Raw genomic sequence first — 18,630 nt, forward strand, 5'->3', positions numbered from 1 at the left:
CTGATCTTTGACAAAGAAGCTAAAAATATACAATGGAATAAAGAAAGCATCTTCAACAAATGGTGCTGGCATAACTGGAGGCTGGCATGTAGAAGAATGCGGATCGATCAATGTTTATCGCCATGCACAAAACTTAAGTCCAAAATTTATCAAAGACCTCAACATAAATCCAGCCACACTGAACCTCTTAGAAGAGAAAGTGGGTGGTACCCTTGAATGAATTGGTACAGGAGACAGCTTCCTGAACATAACACCACTAGCACAGACAGTGAGATCAACAATTAATAAATGGAACCTCCTGAAACTGAGAAGCTTCTGTAAGGCAAAGGACACAGTCAGCAAGACAAAAAGGCAGCCCACAGAATGGGAAAAATATTCACTAATCCCACATCTGACAGAGGGTTAATCTCCAAAATTTACAAAGAACTCAAGAAGCAAGTCTCCAAAACATCAAAGGACCCAATTAAAAGTGGGCTGCAGAACTAAATAGAGAGTTTTCAATAGAGGAGTCTAAAATGGCTGAGAGGCACTTGAGAAAGTGCTCAACATCCTTAGCCATCCGGGAAATGCAAATCAAAGCAACTCTGAGATACCATCTCACTCCTGTCAGAATGGCTAAAATCAAAAACACCAATGGCAATTTATGCTGCAGAGGATGTGGTGAAAGGGGGACACTCCTCCATTGCTGGTGGGAGTGCCGACTCGTTCAGCCACTTTGGAAATCAGTATGGAGATTCCTCAGAAAAATGGGAATAAACCTACCACAAGACCCAGCAACTCTACTCTTAGGCATATATCCAAAAGATTCCCATTCATACAACAAAGATGCCTGTTCCACTATGTTCATAGCAGTATTATTTGTAATAGCCAGAACTTGGAAGCAACCTAGATGTCCCTCACCCGAAGAGTGGATAGAGAAAATGTGGTACATCTACACAATGGAGTACTATTCAGCAGAAAAAAATAATGGAATCCTGAGATTCGCAGGCAAATGGATGACCCTAGAAGAAACCATCCTGAGTGAGGTAACCCAGTCACAAAAAGAGAAACATGGCATGTACTCTCTCATATATGGATTTTAGACATAGATCTGGGGAGTGCCAGCCTGCAATCCCATGGCCAGAGAGTCTGGGAAACAGAAACTTCATTTAGTGGTTGATTGAAGAAGAGGCAGACTCCCTCGGTTAAGTACTGAGCTGAACTCAAGAAAGCCAGTAACAGAGAGGGAAGACTGATGACCAAAGGGATTAAGACTGGGCTGGTTTAACCCCCAGAAACAGCTGACCCGACAAAGGTTAACTCTTGAATCCCAGGCATCAGCCTGGGAATCCAGCATGGGACTGATCAAGACCCTCTGAATGTGAGGGTCAGTGAGGAGGCCTAGGTAATCTATTGAGCCTTGGGCAGCAGATCAGTACCCATCCCGAGTATACACAGGGACTTTGGACTCCCATAGAACAATGTGAGGTGCACTCTCACCCTGAACTCTTGGGGAAGGGTCTAGGCCCTGCCCTATATGAAATGAAAGACTATGGACACCCCCATGGAGGGCCTCCCCCTCCCTGGGGGAATGAGGGGATAATGGGGGGGTTGGGGGGAGGGCATGGGAGGAGGGGAGGGAAAGGGAGAGGGACCTGGAACTGACTTGTGAAGCAACCTTGTTTCTTATCTAAATTTAAACTGAAAAATAAATAAAATAATAAAACATAGATATTTACAACAAAAAAAATCAAAGTTCCAATTCCTTGTGAGTGTGTGGAGAATGGTAGCTTTCCTGGGATGTATGAGAAAGTACTATAGACACCATATACCTAACAACTGTATGGAAGTATTTCAGCTAAGTCAAAAGAGTTCATTCTCATGATTGCATTTTGTCTTTATGAAGAAGCATTAGTTTTATGCACATCCAAAAATCTCTTTCATGCTGTGCAGGCTTGTCATGATCTTCACAATTAAACATAGTTCCTTCCTAGAGAATCATTTTGAATAGCTCTCTCCTGTTCAAGGCCTCAAACTCACAGAACATGCAGCTCTTATTGGAACAGAAAAGGTGATTATTTCTGGGTTTTGAGAGATCACAAGAATTTGTATTCACAGCTTGGGCAGTGCTAATGTGTAAGCAGTCTTCTCAGTCTTCGTGATTCAGTTGCATTAAAACTTACGTAGGTGCCTAACAATAATATACCATGGTGGATGGAAATCTGGCCCTTTGTGCCTGGACACAAATGGGAGGTGACACAGAAAATTAACACCAAGTCACATGAAACAGAGACAGGAGGTAGCTACAGGGAACTGTGGGTATCCAGAGGAGTCCCACTTGGTGATATATAAAGAGGAGCCAAAAGACAGTTCCAAGCGTTAGTTGTCCTGCATCAGTAAGCAGTCCTGTTGGCTGGGATGGGTGTATGGTGTTAGAAAAGGATGGCAAGCTTGTGTCAACATGACCCTCAGATCCATGTATTCTATTGTTGGGTATAGGCAGGATGAATATTTATACTTTTGAGTAAAGGGAGACCTCTACTGGTTATTTTGGGCAGAACAATGATGTGAGCAAAGCCAGCCTCCAGAAGGTGAAAAGAAGTAGTTGCAAGGCTGGTTGCAATGAGGAGGTCAGTTAATGCTTTGGAGCTGCTAACTTCCAATGACGGTGAGAGGGTGATGGCCATGTGTTCAGGAATGTGGGACTTCAGAGTTTCAAGACTGAGGAATAGAGGTTGTCAAGTCTGCAACAGCGGGACCTTGCAGGTGGACTCTGGGGAATGACAGCAATCTTCTCATAAGCATGAGTAGGGTATCTAGAGGAAGAATGACTTTGGAAGTGGGGTCCAGTTCTACCTTGTGTTATTAAAGACACTTACAGAATATCCCATCTGTGGGGACATCGATGGCAGTTGGAAGGATGTTCTGGGAAGCCAGGTGAAGGCCAGAGATAGACCTGGGAGACTCTTGTTTGGGGAGGGCTCAGAATATCTGATAAATGGGGAGTGCTGACAGCAAGAGAAGTGATTTTCTGACAGGTAAGGAGGAGATCTAATAAGGAGGAGAAGAGGAAAACAGTGTGAGATTCAAGAGACAAAGGCTGTAGGAGAATTGGCTATGGTGTTCACAGAAGCAACACATCAAGGACAGTGAGAGAAAGAATTCAGGATGTGACCCAGCGACAGGCTCCAGCAGGAAGTGGATTCAATTCTCATGCTAGAGTTCATTGAAAAGGTTGGCCTATGAGTTTTAGGCAGGCCTTTGTGGCCAGAGACTGCAAGGTTTAAAGAAGCCACAGAAAACTGTGCGTACTGGCATAGTCCTGGAAACCTGTCATTTAGGATATGAGACTGCGAGATGATGACTTTGGCACCAACCTGTAATAAACAAAAAGAATAAGGCTCAAAAATATGTTGAGTTGATGGCTATTGGTGAGTTTCACAGGACTGTCATGTTGAGGCTTACATCTAGGCTGTAGGTCCCAGAGAAGCAAGAGTGATGTGGCCACTCTGCAGAACTGGGTCAACAGAGTCTTCAAATGCACTGGAACTGGGAAATAATTCAATCAAGTTTTTGTCCAGTTGTTTTTTGTTTTATTGATTTTGGCATTTTTCCTTTTTTAACAAATGTTTTATATTTTAAAATATAGCTTTCTTGCAAGTGTCCATACATGAGCCACACTGTTTAATGACCCCTTGGGGAAACATCTATGTGAATACAGCACTCAGAGAAGGAAACAGAAAACTTCCAAGAGTCTGGTCCAGCTTTGAAACTTCTTCCTTCTGAGTTTGATCCCCCTCTTTTTCTTGCCATCTCTTCCTCGATTTCATTAGATTTCATCTCCTACATGTGCTACTCTCCTTCAGTACTGCTGTGTCATGAAATGCAGCGGTTAGATATTTGAGTTTTGCATCTGTCTTCCTGACCTTCATATGTACATGGTTCATCCCCACGGTGGCGTGCAGTTGTCTGGGGTGTGCTTACACCTGGTGAGCCAGTGAAGGAGGGGAGGAAAGAGGTAGAAGATAATGTGACAGTAGTAGATACAGTGCCACAAAATAAAGCCAGATGGGACTCCTCTTCACATAAGGAGAAATCACACAGGTCTCAGTAGCAGAACTGAAGACAGCGAGCTGAAGTCCCAGAGAGATTGTTCAACCAATATTGTAAGTAGACCTGGGAGCTCTTGGGGAAGATGGAATCAGAGTCTGTTGTTGGCAGAAGGGAAGCAGAGGTAGAGTATAAGCTCAAGAACAAAACATGGAATGGTTACTATTTAGACATCAGATATAAACTAGCCATGGATGAATAAAGGATGTTGTCCTCAGTGAGGGACCAGCTAAGAATTGTTCAAAGCTCCTTCAGACCTTTATGGATGAGGAGGACAAAAGAGATCATTTTCTCTTCATTCTCAACCTAGCAGACAGGAGATTTGTCCTGGCATGATTTGGGGAGTCATAGAGGCAGCCAGCTGTTGAAAATCCTTGCAACCTCCTGCTTTGGGTAACACATAGGGCTCCCTGGTAATTCTTGAATTATTTTGTCTTTTAGACCCATCCAATTCAGGCAGCCTTCTTGTCGAGTGTAGATGTACACACACATTTTGCTACCAGAAGATGCTGCCAGAATGAATGGCAATGGTCTGCTCACCCAAATATAAACAGTGAGTATGTAGAATTTGAGCCTGGAAGGTACAAGAGCAAAATCCTCTATGGCTCAGAACACTTTAAAAAATAAGTGATGTCCAAAGGGTCTTAACTGACTGCTATAGAAGTCTCCCTTTAAGGTGTACATTCTAATTAACACCAGCTGCTCTTAGAAGATGTGCTGACACCACTGCTGGGTTTCTAAGATAAACAGCCAAGAAGTGATCTCGAGAGCCAGAGGTTGAAAAAATTCCCCACTAGACACTGAATAAGAGTGATATCCACTATTCTTCTCATTGTTATATTAGTCTGAATTCCTCAGTAGAGCTAGTGTTGAGAAAGCAATACATCATCCTACTTTTTTGGATTAATTTTTGTACCCTGGATATTGTCCCACAGGGACTAGTGGTCTCAGGTTTTAGCACAAACTGTACTTGTTTCTCACAATAATTGGCCTGAACAGACATAATTTTTTTGCTTGATTCATTTTCCTCCTCAGTTCTTCTGTTGAGTTTCTTTATTTAAGTCAAACTACAAGAAAGGGATCACGAGACAGAAAGACAGAGAGAGAAGTGCCCATGAGGGTTAAGAAGAAGGAGAGGAATGAGGAGGAGGCCAAAGACAGGAGAAGGAGAAGAAAGAGAGCAGGAGGGGCAGTTAGAAGTATGACAAAGAAGACAAGGTCTAACAGAACTCCAATGACAGTGATCACTAGTAATAGAAGGAAGACTTCCATATCATCTGTGCTGGAGGAAGAATTGTGCAAATAAGAGGAGATATAGGTGGAGAGGAGGGAGAGGGATAGAGAAAACAGAGAGGTCATAGATAGGAGAGGAAAAGAGGAAGAAAGGAAGTGGAAAGAAGAAGAGGAGAGAATGACGGAGGGGAGAGGGAGGAACGAGAGTTGCAGGAATATCTGCTTGATTGCGAGTCTGCCTTTTCTCTTCTCAGAACTGGAATGTTCACACTGACATCTTTTGGATTAAAAGAAATATGATGCTTCCCTAGGAGGGGCTTCCATCCCCATAAACAGGACTCAGCTCTCTTCTGTGTATGTATCTGTGTAAAAGAAATCCAGGCCATGTTCCCAACCAGGACATAGACCTAATAAGTTTCGTCACCCTTTTTGTCCCTCATGGATTTTTGGCTTCATCACTCACCTTCCTAGAAATCAATAGTAGCCATGAATCTAGAAATAGTGGGCAGTGTATATAAGTTTCTCATGTTTGCAACATGGTCATTTACTGTCTTTGGGGGTGCTGACAATCCTGCCCTTTTATCCTGATATCTGATGATATTAATACTATGCATTTTCCAGACTACTGAGAATAGAAGGGAAGAAGGACTGGGATTGACCCTGGGACAGAGTGTGTGCTCAGTATGCCTGATGCCCTGGATTCCATCCCCAGTAATGTGGGGAAAAGAAGTAACTGACATAGTATGGGATCCATTACCTTATTTAAGACATATTACATGTTAACTTGTTCTTCATCAATTTCTGCTACTAAGTTTCAGTGGATGATCTGAATGTCAAAGAAAAGGCTATGTAAGATAGGTTAATAATGCATATTCATTATGGAGTTTTGTCTCAAAAGTAGGGTTCTCCACTCCCTAGGAAGGTGGTTTCTTCTCCCACACTGTGTCTGATAACATATTTAGTATGATTGAACCTCACGGCTTCAGGTCAGTCTCAGATCAATGAGATTCTGGCACTTTGCTCCATATTAGCCTGGATTTTTCCATTCAGTTTCATTCAGAAGCAACATTAACATTGTGAAAAGACCAGAATCCTGTCTCATAAAATATATAAGAACCAGGAATGCAGCCACAGTGATTCAAGGAATGCTGAGATCCTGGCATCAGCGTGCTAATTCCAAGAGCTAGAAATCTGTGTGTGTGTTTATAGGTATCATAATAAATGTTTATGTGGATTTGTATAAAATTTACATCACACTCCTGATCCTAACAGGAAAACAAGCTCTAATGACATTTCAGCTTTCGTTTTTTAATATATATATGTATATATATATATATATATATATATATAGAGAGAGAGAGAGAGAGAGAGTTTTATTTATTTTTGGTACTTCATCATGTAGTCTTTTAAAAATAGACCCTGTTTTTTATTTTAATTCTGTATCTCTGTGGATTTGCACATATGATTTTAGTGCCTGTGTGTTAGAAGAGATCTTCAGATGTCCTAGATCTGGAGTCAAGCAATTGTCACTGCCTACTTCCCTGAAAAAGCAGTGGGTGTGGTTAAATACAGCACTATACTCCAGCCCCCATTGTGTAGTCTCATGATCAAAGCAGGGTTTTCAGTTGTTTGTGGGCAAGAACTTTCTAGCACATCTGTTCACAAATATGTAACTCTATCTTGGCATAGAGCAATGATTGATTACTGTGATATTAAAAGATATTGCATAGCTTTAAAAATTATCTAGATCACCAGTTCCCAAGTTCCCAATTGTAAAGACCTCTTCCAAATCTGGCCATGGTGAAACACATCCATATCACCAGCTCTTGGGCAGTTGCTGCAGGAGATCACCAGTTTGAGGCCAGCAGAAGTTATATAACCAGACTTTCAGACTTTCAGTCACTATGACTTTGTATTCCAAGTGTGATCATCCCCAGCAGGTCTATTAAGTCACCTCTGCCAAATGATTGACATCATGATTCCAATTGTCAAGTGTGATCATTCCCTCAAGGTTATTAGGTCACGTTTGCTTTCTGGTTGACATAATGACTCCAGTACTGCACTGAACTTACTCATCTCTTTTAACAAAGGATTATTTCCCAAGTGACTCTAGCAAATAAATGGCAAAGATACATGGGATATACTAATGATGAGGAGAACTAGGTGGTATTGTTAGGGGCCAGATCTTTTGACATTGATTCTAATGACATAGGATTTCACCTCTAGCCTGTGAACTACCTGGCTGCAGTGAGCATCTTTAACCAGTATCTTCCTGCTGGAGATATGACTCAGTTGGGAGAGTGTTCCCATTTCAAGCACCAGGACCTGAACTCATTTCCCAGCACTACTGAAATCAACCATGCTAGTGGTTTTCCTATAATCCAGCACTGGGGAGCTAGAGGCAGGAGGATAATTTCAGGATCCTCCTGCCTTACCTAGGCTATGTGTTCTAGCCTGGGTCACATGAGACTCTCTCTTTTTTATTAAACTTAAATTAGAAACAAGTTTGCTTCACATGTCAATCCTAGATCCCTCTTCCTCCCCTCTTCTCCTGCCCCTTTCAACCCTCCCCCAACCACTTCCCCAATCCCCACTCCACTCTCCAAGGAAGGGGGCTCTTGTTGGGGGATCTTGAAAGTCTGTCATATGATCTGGGGCAAGGCCTAGGCCCTCTCCCATGTGTCCAGGAGGAGACAGCATGCCTCCATGTGGAATGGGCTCCTAAAGTTCATCTGATGACAGGTCTAAATGCTGATTTTATTGCCTGAGGCCCCAAAGGATGCTGAGGCCTCCTCATTGATACCCACATTCAGGGGATCTGGATCAGTTCCATGCTGGTCAGCTGATTGTGTGGGTTTTACCCAACCAGTCATATCTCCTTTGCTCATTATTCTTCCCTCTCTGCAACTGGGTTCCAGGATTCAGTTCAGTGTTTAGCTGTGGGTGTCTGTCTCTGCTTCCTTCACTGCTGGATGAAGGCTCAAGGATGGCACACAAGGAAGTTGTCAGTCATATTATGAGGAAGGGCATTTAAGGTAGCCTCTCTACTATTGGTTAGGTTGCCAGTTGGTGTCATCCTTGTAGGCCTCTGGACATCTCACTGGTACCAGATCTCTCTTCAAACCTATAATAGCTTCTCCTATTATGGTATCTCTCATACTTCTCTCGTCTATTCTTCCCCCTACTCAACTTTCCTGTTCTACTATTGCAGGACTTCAGTCATGTCCCTATCCAAAACAGCAGGATGATCATCAAGGATTTGCGATGAGTGAAACCATACGGACACGTCAGTGGGAGTGTGTGTGTGTGTGTGTGTTGTGTATATGTTAATGAATATAGGGTGGTATAAAAATCTGTGTATATGATAACTCATGTCATATATGTTACATCTGTGTTATGGATATTCAATGGTATGCGTGTATGGCACACTGGGCTCATTCACAGAGTCCAGAAGAACTTAGTTTTTCATTGTGGTTTTAGCATTAGCAAAAAGCATTGATAAACCACAGAATATTTTGACACATCAAAGCAAGCCCTCTTGAGAACAGACCCTGAGTAGAGATGTGAGATCACAGTAAATTTATTTTTCTTGCAAGGTGAGTTGACTATTTCTGACATGTCAGTAAGATCTTTCTTGAATAATTCACAAACTGATAAATGTGATACACAGAACAGCCTGGACAATCTCCAGCAATGCAATGTGTTTTAATTTATGACAATTGATATATTCATGACTACGTATTGAAGCAAGAAATTATAAGTTGTTTGAGTGAGGAGAGAAAATTGACCACAGATTGTATTCTACATGAATTGCAATTATAAGTTGTGAATGTAGTTTTCTGTTTTTTTTTTTGTTTCAGCCTCCTGTATTTCAAATGAGACCTGCAGCTAGAAACCCTTTGACTAATGACTATCCCTGACTAAAATTGATTGTATGAAGTTTTTAACATGAAAAAGGGATGGGTATTACTTGAGAAAGAAAAGTACAAAACACAAGCTTTTTTAAAAAATCTGATATTAAGTATCATTTACAGATTATATACATTGTAGAAAAAAGCATGAGACACAATGTTTACATGCTATATGTCAACAATGTATAATTGTCTCAGAACATGATAGAAATTCAAATTTAATAAAGAGTCCTTTCATTGAATTGTACAAACTCAATGTGAGAAAGGATCTGAACATGACAGACGGCTGCTGTTTACCTTGAGTACCACATAGAAACCTCTTCAAGATGACCAGCTTTCTGGTAATGAAATTATTCTTAAATTCATCATTATCATACCTGTCCCCAATAGCAAAGCAAAATTTCTTTCTATTACCCAGATATACAATCTTCTGTACCAATTTTGCTTTTGTGTGCAAATATCCAGCAATATAGTTCCTTACATGAAACCTTACAGTACAATCCATAGTTAGATTATTTATACTTATTGATTTTACCCTCAAATAACATATATAATTGTTTTTCTTTTTAAATTATTCATATGATCTATTGAAACTTTAGTGAGTTAGTAAGAAGTGAATCCTTTTTACATTTTATATTCATATATTAGGAAAAGCTTTCTAAATCTAATGTTGTCACATATTTGCCCAGTCATCTTCCCATTTATCTTATTTACAAATAGCTGTATCTGTCTTGTTTGTATTATGCATATAAAACTGTGTTTTCATTTCATTTTGCTTTAATTTAAATTTTAATTGTTTTATTATTGTGAAAATCTGTAACAATTTAGGTATTCATAACTTACTCTGTTTAAAGTGTATCTCTTTTTCTAAAACAATTTTCATAATTGAAGGTCATATAATTAGTGGTAATAAATTACTAAGGGAATAACAGTACTTAATGAATGATTTTTTATAATGAGAATGTAATTATGCAATAATACTTTTGCTATAGTTTTACTTGTTTTTTTGAGTTTTTATGCATCTGTGGGTTGGAAAATCTAATTACATGTCTAGTACTGAGGAGTCCAGTTAATGGAGAAAGAAAAAGTATTAGTTGTTGATAATGTCAGTTGACATAGTCTGTAAGAATTCAATCTCTAAGTCATATTTGTAGATTTTTAAACAATATTAATTATTAGACACAGATTAACTAATTAATTAATTAATAAGCACAAATGAAGAAATATACCTTCATGATTGCTGAACAACAGTGCTCACCCTCAGTATTTAGTGACTAAAACTTCATCAAGTTTCATTATCCTCTGTGCAGCTGTGTCTTCATCTGTCAGTATGGAACAACATCAGGATGATTAGGTGTTATAACAGGAGATAAAACATCATATACTTTAGTGTACTCAATCTTTAATATTTCCAAGGCCCATATCGTCATATATTTTTGTCTTCTGGGATCATTGTTGCACATTTATTAATTAATGAGAAGCAATATTAGAGTTCCTTGTGGGAGACTATGAGCAGTAAGCAGATGTCCTCTGGCCTGAGCAATGGACGTGGGAGATATGAAGAATTTCATATCTGTCCATGCTCATTCTTGTCTACAGCCTGGTACACTCTCAGCTTTGCATTAGTTCAAATAATACATTGGTTATCTTTTTTTCCAAATTTGTATTGCATTAATAGTAGTAATAACCCAAGTTGTAGGCACTATAACAACTATGCAGTGAAAATTACGCTATGCTTGCACGTTAGGCTTCAGATATCTCACTGATTACTCTAAGATGTGAATGGCAGCTGTTCCATTTTACAGAGGAAAAATCAGATTAACCATTGGTATGAAAGGCTGAAAACCTGTTTTGAAGCTCTTGACTAAGTACTAAAAGCCAGGTAACTTTCTCCATTTGTTCATTCCTATTTATAAGTAGCCAAACTCTAGTTTTATATTAAGAAGTAAGTTGTACTCATAAATTTTTCTTCAAAAATATTCAGTATCAACACTTATAATACAGAGAGAGAGAGAGAGAGAGAGAGAGAGAGAGAGAGAGGATATGAATAAAATTAAAGTAGAAAAAGTCATTTAGAATTGTGCTGGAGTTATCTCTATGTAGTTAAATCACTTCTTTTTCTTGTAGAGGACCTGAGTTCAGGCCTCAGCACCCAAGTGGCAATTCATAACTATAAGTAATTCCATCGACAGGAAATTCCACAACTTTTCTGACCAATGGAGGAATGTGCATTCTCATATCTGTATAAATATGAATAAAAAGCCTCAAAGAGTATAAACATTGAGTTTATCTCGTTAAAGAATCACTTGTATGCTATAATTATGTGTAATTATTTAATTCTCTTTAATAGTAAGATTTGTATAATGCTTGTCACATTAAAAGTGACTTTCACTAGGAATCAGTACATATAAAATGGATCATTTTGGAAGGATTCTTATTTAGGCCATTTTCTTTGGCTCAATTGTTATTAAGCGAAGTTTCATATTGCAAACTCAACTTTGTGTTTTTTCCTCACATTTATACATCCATCTGCAGTTTCTATGAATATTTTATTTTCACAAAACATCAAAGGTATTTCCATATGATTATAAAAAATGATTTCTATGTTAATTCAAAGATCCTGAACTCCGTATCACTGGAAATATGCTAATGCTCAGTAGCTCTGTATAAATAGATATTACTTTTGGGAATATAATTTCTGGGACTCAGAGACATTATACTTTAATAGTTGATATTTGTCATGCTGATATTTCAGCTTTACCAAATTACGTGACAGTGGGACTCGAACATGTTTCTTTGGGATCTCATTTCTTTGCTTTTATGTTAATAGGACATTCATTGTGTGTGGTTGTACAAATTATGACACACAGGGTTGGAATGGTGTAGATTAATTTTATTGGTAAGAAATCACCTACATGAAAGCTAATAACCCAGGATCAATTCTCTGGACATCCAAGATCAACTGACCTCTGTGACCTGACCAAAACCAAGAGAGAGTGCAAGCCTGTCCCTCAACCCAGACCTAACCCCACATGCTCACTTATGTAGCTGACACAAAGACAGTCTTAGCACCTGGAATCACATGTACAGGGGAACAAAAGATAGGTGCAGGGTCTTTAGCAGAGTACCAAAGTTTCATTCTCTAGCCACATTGAGGATAGGAAGACGTTGAGATTTCAGGATTCTCTAGCCACACTGAGGAGAGGTTATAGTCTGAGGATCAGTGGAGCCAGGATAGCCTCTCATTCTGAACTAGAGTAAGAGCTAGTGTCCAGATGCGTTGCTTTCCTAACCTTCAGCTTGAAGTTTTATCCCCAGTATCAGTCTCTGGGTTTTTCATTTATCATGTTATAGAAATGGGAAGGGAAGGGAAGGGAGGGAGGCAGGGAAGAAGTGAAAAAGAGTGGGCCAAGGTAAGAAAACCAAAACATCATGGGTACTCTTCTGTGTATAAAAGCATGGACCACTGTCTCAGTCGGGACGCTGCAGCGGCCTGGGCGAAGAAAGGGAGCCGGGAGGAGCCCGGGGAGGGCAGGGAAGGTTCGGCGGCCTCGGGCATGGAGGAGCACAGGGCCATGCGGGCCCGCGACGCGGCCCCCCGAGCCTGAGCGCAGCTCCCCGGGCGGAAAGCTTTGAGCGAGGCCGCAGCCATGGAACCCGCGCAGCAGCCGCTGCCCCAGCCGGCCCCGCAAGGCCCCGAGGCGCCGTCTGCGCCCGCGCCCCCGGCCAGCCACCAAGTCGTGCATGTCCGCGGAGACTCGGAGACCGACCTGGAGGCGCTCTTCAAACGCCATCATGAACCCCAAGACGGCCAACGTGCCGCAGACCGTGCCCATGCGGCTGCGCAAACTGCCCGACTCATTCTTCAAGCCGCCCGAGCCCAAGTCCCACTCGCGGCAGGCCAGCACCGATGCAGGCACTGCAGCGGCTCTGACCCCGCAGCACGTTCGTGCTCACTCCTCCCCTGCATCCCTGCAGCTGGGCGCCTTGTCTCCTGGGACTCTGTCCCCTGCTGTGGTCTCTGGCCCAGGCGCCACCCCTGCAGCCCAGCATCTCCGCCAGTCTTCCTTTGAGATCCCTGACGATGTACCGCTGCCCGCAGGCTGGGAGATGGCCAAGATGTCTTCGGGTCAGGGTCAGAGGTACTTCTTAAACCACATCGACCAGACAACAACATGGCAGGACCCCAGGAAGGCCATGCTCTCCCAACTCAACGTCCCTACGCCTGCCAGCACAGCGGTGCCTCAGACCCTGATGAACTCTGCCTCAGGACCTCTTCCTGATGGCTGGGAGCAAGCCATGACTCAGGATGGAGACGTTTACTACATAAACCATAAGAACAAGACCACGTCCTGGCTGGACCCAAGGCTTGACCCTCGTTTTGCCATGAACCAGAAAATTACTCAGAGCGCTCCAGTGAAGCAGCCGCCGCCCTTGGCTCCCCAGAGCCCACAGGGAGGCGTCCTGGGTGGTGGCAACTCCAGCCAGCAGCAGCAGATGCAGCTGCAGCAGCTGCAGATGGAGAAGGAGAGACTGCGGTTGAAGCAGCAAGAATTACTGCGGCAGGCAATACGGAATATCAATCCCAGCACAGCAAATGCTCCAAAATATCAGGAATTAGCTCTCCGAAGCCAGCTGCCCACGCTGGAGCCGGACGGAGGAACTCAGAATGCCATGTCTTCTCCCGGGATGTCTCAGGAGCTGAGAACGATGACGACCAATAGTTCAGATCCCTTTCTTAACAGTGGCACCGATCACTCTAGAGACGAGAGCACGAACAGCGGCCTCAGCATGAGTAGCTACAGCGTCCCTCAGACCCCGGATGACTTCCTGAACAGTGTTGATGAAATGGATACAGGTGACACTATCAACCAAAGCACCCTGCCTTCTCAGCAGAGCCGCTTCCCAGACTACCTTGAAGCCATCCCTGGGACAAATGTGGACCTCGGAACACTGGAAGGAGATGTGATGAACATAGAAGGGGAGGAGCTGATGCTCAGCCTCCAGGAAGCCCTGAGCTCTGACATCCTCAATGACATGGAGTCCGTGCTGGCCGCCACCAAGCTCGATAAAGAAAGCTTCCTCACATGGTTATAGAGTTGCCAGGAAGCCACTCTCCAAGTCTGTGAAGGATCCACGGAGCCTAAGATGTGCAAACCTGAAATTCAGATAAGCCGGTGGTGTCAAGTCTTTGGCTAATACAGGAAACCGATGAACAAATGTCCAGCAGGGACCTTCCATCATCCACTGCTCTGCTCTTCTCCGCCCGTCGCTGCTGTTAATGTTGCTGCCCTGTTCACAGCCTGCCCTGAAGAATCAGACACACAAAACAAAAAGCCCCTTTGGTTTCTTTTGCTCTAATAACTACTATTCTCTGGGGTTGCTGGAGAATACCCTGTGTGGGTGATGGTGTTCTCCCTTTTGCCCAGTGGTGTCCTCACACATTGTTTTAAATGAACACTCAGACTGGGGACTGAAATGCTTCGTGTCAGAGCATTTGCTCAAGATAAAAGGTGGTTTCTTCCGTTGCCTTTGGCACTCTGGTCCAACAAGCCAAAAACATGGCATCTGATCTTAAGTACTCAGTGCCAATCGGGAGATCTCAAAGACTGGTGGACTTTTTTGATTTCTTCTCCTGGTGATGCCATTAGTCACATGGTGACCTGGATTTTATTTTAGAAGCTTCTAAGGCATGAGACAGTTTCCATAGAAATATATTAATTATTGCCACATACTCTAGGCTAGGTTTGAGTGGGTATTTTTTTGGGTGCTGGTGGCCTTCCTTCCTTTCTTCCTTCCTTCGATTCCTTCCTTCCTTCGGTGATTGGTTTTGTTGGAACGTAGGTAAATTAGTAAAGTTGTTTATAGCTATAGCTTGGGTGGGCAGTACTGTTGTGGGGGGCAGGAAATCTGTATTTCCTGGCTTTTTACATCTTATTTAAATCTTGGTTATCTCCTTTCTACATATGTACACACACTTATAATGTCTATGGTAGTGGGATAGCAGAATGTATCTTTTTAAAGGTTTCCCTCCTTTCCAGCTTAGTTTTTAAATGGTAGCCTTGAGCGTACACATTTAGAATACATGACTAGTGGGTTTATGTTTCACAAATAGTTTAAATTCTTGTTGGCAACCTGCAAGTGTTCAAGGTAGGGCCGTTTTATGGAAAGGGCTCCTGTGGTGGTGGAGCCTAGAGGAGCTCTCTTGTCCTCTACACTAGGATGGAAGCTGACACGGGCCTCACTTCCCCTGGGACCACTTCCTACGGGGCAGTCACTGAGCAAGAGTGAGCTCAGGAGCAGACCTTCCCTCTGCCGCCTCCTCAGTTTGCGATGTGAACTCAGGTACTTGAGTTCTCATTTGTCGTGGTCACAATTAAGACCGGGTTGAGTGTTACCTACAAGATCGTTTTTTACAGGACCTGCTCACACTTTTTTGCCAAATGGACCCTGGCAGAGTGTGCAGGAGGCTGTGAGGTCATGGGTTGGCTGGTAACGTGATCAGACAAGTAAGTGTGTGGGGGTAGTTGACCTTAGTGAAGAAATAGAGATAAGCATGAGTATGTCTTTATTTTTGCAAGGAGAGAGCTTACTAGAGTATGTGATGGCTTCCAAAGAGTATTTTTTAAAGGAACAAAATAAGCATGAATTAACCTTTCAGTATAAGCTATGATGTGTAGTAGTTGGTTATGAATTGTAGTGGCACCAGCTAGCACCTCTGTCACTTAAGGGTCTTTGTATGCTTTTAGGAGAATCCCTTATTTTCAAGGGTTTTTAATGAGCAGACAAAAAAAAACCCATCCCCTTTCCCTGGCTAAAGCTGCCGTGGGAAGCCTCAGCTTAGGAAGGTGGAGATCTGTTGGCGCTTTGATCTAGTGTAGCACAGGAAGGGAAGTAGGAAAGTTTTATCCAGTACTTTGAGTGCTCAGAAAATGCAATCAGTGTATTATATATGATGATTCATAGTCAGAACCAGTGTATTATACATTGTGATTCATAGTCATTTGTAGCCATCGACCCTAAGGCTTCTACTAAGAAACTAGCTGAAGATTCACCTTTGAGTTAGGTCTGGGGAAATGGTCACCAGGAGGATTTAGTTTAGAACAAAAATGAAATTGTATTCTAAAACTCAGTAGTGGGCAGTGAGTGTGCAGACCATAGGACACTGGTGAGTGCCTACAGTTTGCCAGTAAGCACGGAGTAAGGCTGCATCCTCTGCGGGCCCGAACTGTAGTGTGCTTGGAGGGTGGGAAGGTGGGCTGGCGAGGTTAGTGGGGCCATGATAGAAAAGCTTTCATGAACTTCTTTCTCTCCAGTAAACACTTAGCCCACATCTTGCTGTCAGTAAAGAAGTTGTTCCTAAACTTTGAGTCACTTAAGCTTGCCCACGAAGTGAGGTGCGGTTTCCCTCCCTGGGGATTGTTTGCCTGGTGATACCTCAGTGTCCAGCAGCTCCTGGTGCCTGACAGCTGTCTGGCCTCACCACACCCTTTGTGCTGACTGCGGGGACCTGAGCACCCTTCCCTTCCCTGAATCACGGCCTCAATGTCGTCTTGTGTCCTTGCTGATGTAAAAGTGTTTAATGCTTCCTGGATGTAGTGGGTAGCATGCGGATAAAAATTTAACTGGTTATCTTGAATTTCTTTTACAATAAACCAATTTTTATAATCTTGAAAAAAATAAAATAGTGGACCACATGTTGATGGAACCAGAGGGGATATCCTGGACACCATGTGCAGAGAACATGGATCCTGGGAGCTGGTGTAGCCAGTAGGACCAGCTGTAAAGAGGAGATGAATGCAGGCAACCTATGGAGCCAGGCAGACAAGTGATGTAGAGATGATTCATCCAAGAAGCCAATGAAATCTGGAGGAACAACCAGGGTCTACGTGTCAGGGAGGCAGATACATAGAACTGTTCAGTTAAGAAGCACTTCATGTTGCCGGGCGATGGTGGCACACTCCTTTAAGCCCAGCACTCGGGAGGCAGAGGCAGGCAGATCTCTGTGAGTTCGAGGCCAGGCTGGACCGACAGCCTCGAAAACAATACAGAGAAACCCTGTCTCATAAATACCAAAAAAAAAAAGCACTCCAGGCTGTCTCCCTCCAGTGACCGAGATGTCCAATATGTTCACCCATGTCTGGATGAGATTCATAACACTAAGAAAGTCAGTAGCCCCATCTTAACTCATTATGGTACTTTTTTCTTCTGCCTTTTAGAGCTATGGCTTAATGATGTTCTCATCTGAAAAGAGTCAAAAATAATCTGTTGTAAAACTGGAGGAGTGATATAATATTTTCATTTTTCTCTTTATGTTATTATTGTTTTAGCCTAAAATGCCTCCACGATACTCATGAACTTTGTTCCCTGGTCTCCCTAGGTTCTGGGATTTATCTATCTATCTATCTATCTATCTATCTATCTATCTATCTATCTATCTATTATCTATCTATCTATATATGCATATCTACATGTGTGTGTGTACAATCTTGTGTGTGTATGTGTGTCCCACCACAGCTGAAAATCTGAGCCTTGCTTAAGATTTGCTACTTGTCTTTTCTCTACTGAATTTCAATTTAATTACACTATGATATATCTTACATTGATAATTTTTAAACTTTTTTCCTCGATACAGTGTTTCTCTGTGTAGCTATTTTAGACTGAGATGGTCTTGAACTCAAAGAGATCTGCCTGCCTCTGTCTCTGAATGCTGGGATTACAGGCATTCACCACGTCTGCCTGGCTTTTTAAACATTTATTACTTTATTTTTTAGATTCTAATACGATTATCCACCTCCCTCCTCCCCTCAGAAAGGGTAAGGTCTCCCATAGGAGTTGTCATCAGTGTTTTTGATCTTAGCCATTCTGAGATTTTTCTGTGGAGAATTCTCTGTTGAGATCTGTACCCCATTTTTTAAATTGGATTATTTGGTATTTTGATGTCTGTTTTCTGGAGTTCTTTGTATATTTTGGAGATTAGCCCTCTGTCAGATGTGGGGTTGGTGAAGATCTTTTCCTTTTCTATAGGAAGCTTTTTCATCTTGTTGAACATGTTCTTTGCTTTACAGAAGCTTCTCAGTTTCAGGAGGTTCCATTTATTGATTGTTGTCCTCAGTGTCTGTGCTACTGGTACTTGAGCTTCTGTCAGAAGTTCATTCTGGACTAACGTTTCAGGCCTAACCCTGAAGTTGCTGTGTCTACATTCTTCATTCACCACAGTGAAATTAATTTCCCCTGTTCAAACGTTTTCTTTTTTGTTAAAATACCACTTTTTTGTTTCTACTTTTTAAATTAAAATGCACCTTACATAAAAGCATACAGGGGAATTTGTAGTTTCTGAATTTGTATAACACCGACAGAATGTATGCTCTCAGGAAAACGTTACCAAGTTTTGTAT

At 42.1% G+C, this 18,630-nt stretch overlaps 1 protein-coding gene across 1 annotated transcript; it reads left to right on the forward strand.

Moving 5' to 3' along the window:
* Positions 1 to 12,868: 12,868 nt before the first annotated feature.
* Positions 12,869 to 16,905, forward strand: LOC121138384 (transcriptional coactivator YAP1-like). The gene is given in 3 exon segments (XM_040741096.1): positions 12,869 to 13,018; positions 13,020 to 13,799; positions 13,848 to 16,905. Coding segments are annotated over 3 exon segments (1,398 nt in total). The 5' UTR covers positions 12,869 to 12,883; the 3' UTR covers positions 14,331 to 16,905.
* The last annotated feature ends 1,725 nt before the right edge of the window (positions 16,906 to 18,630 follow it).

The sequence above is a fragment of the Mesocricetus auratus genome, unplaced genomic scaffold (assembly GCF_017639785.1).
Source record: "Mesocricetus auratus isolate SY011 unplaced genomic scaffold, BCM_Maur_2.0 contig_9284_pilon_obj, whole genome shotgun sequence".
In the NCBI taxonomy this organism is placed as follows: Eukaryota; Metazoa; Chordata; class Mammalia; order Rodentia; family Cricetidae; genus Mesocricetus; species Mesocricetus auratus.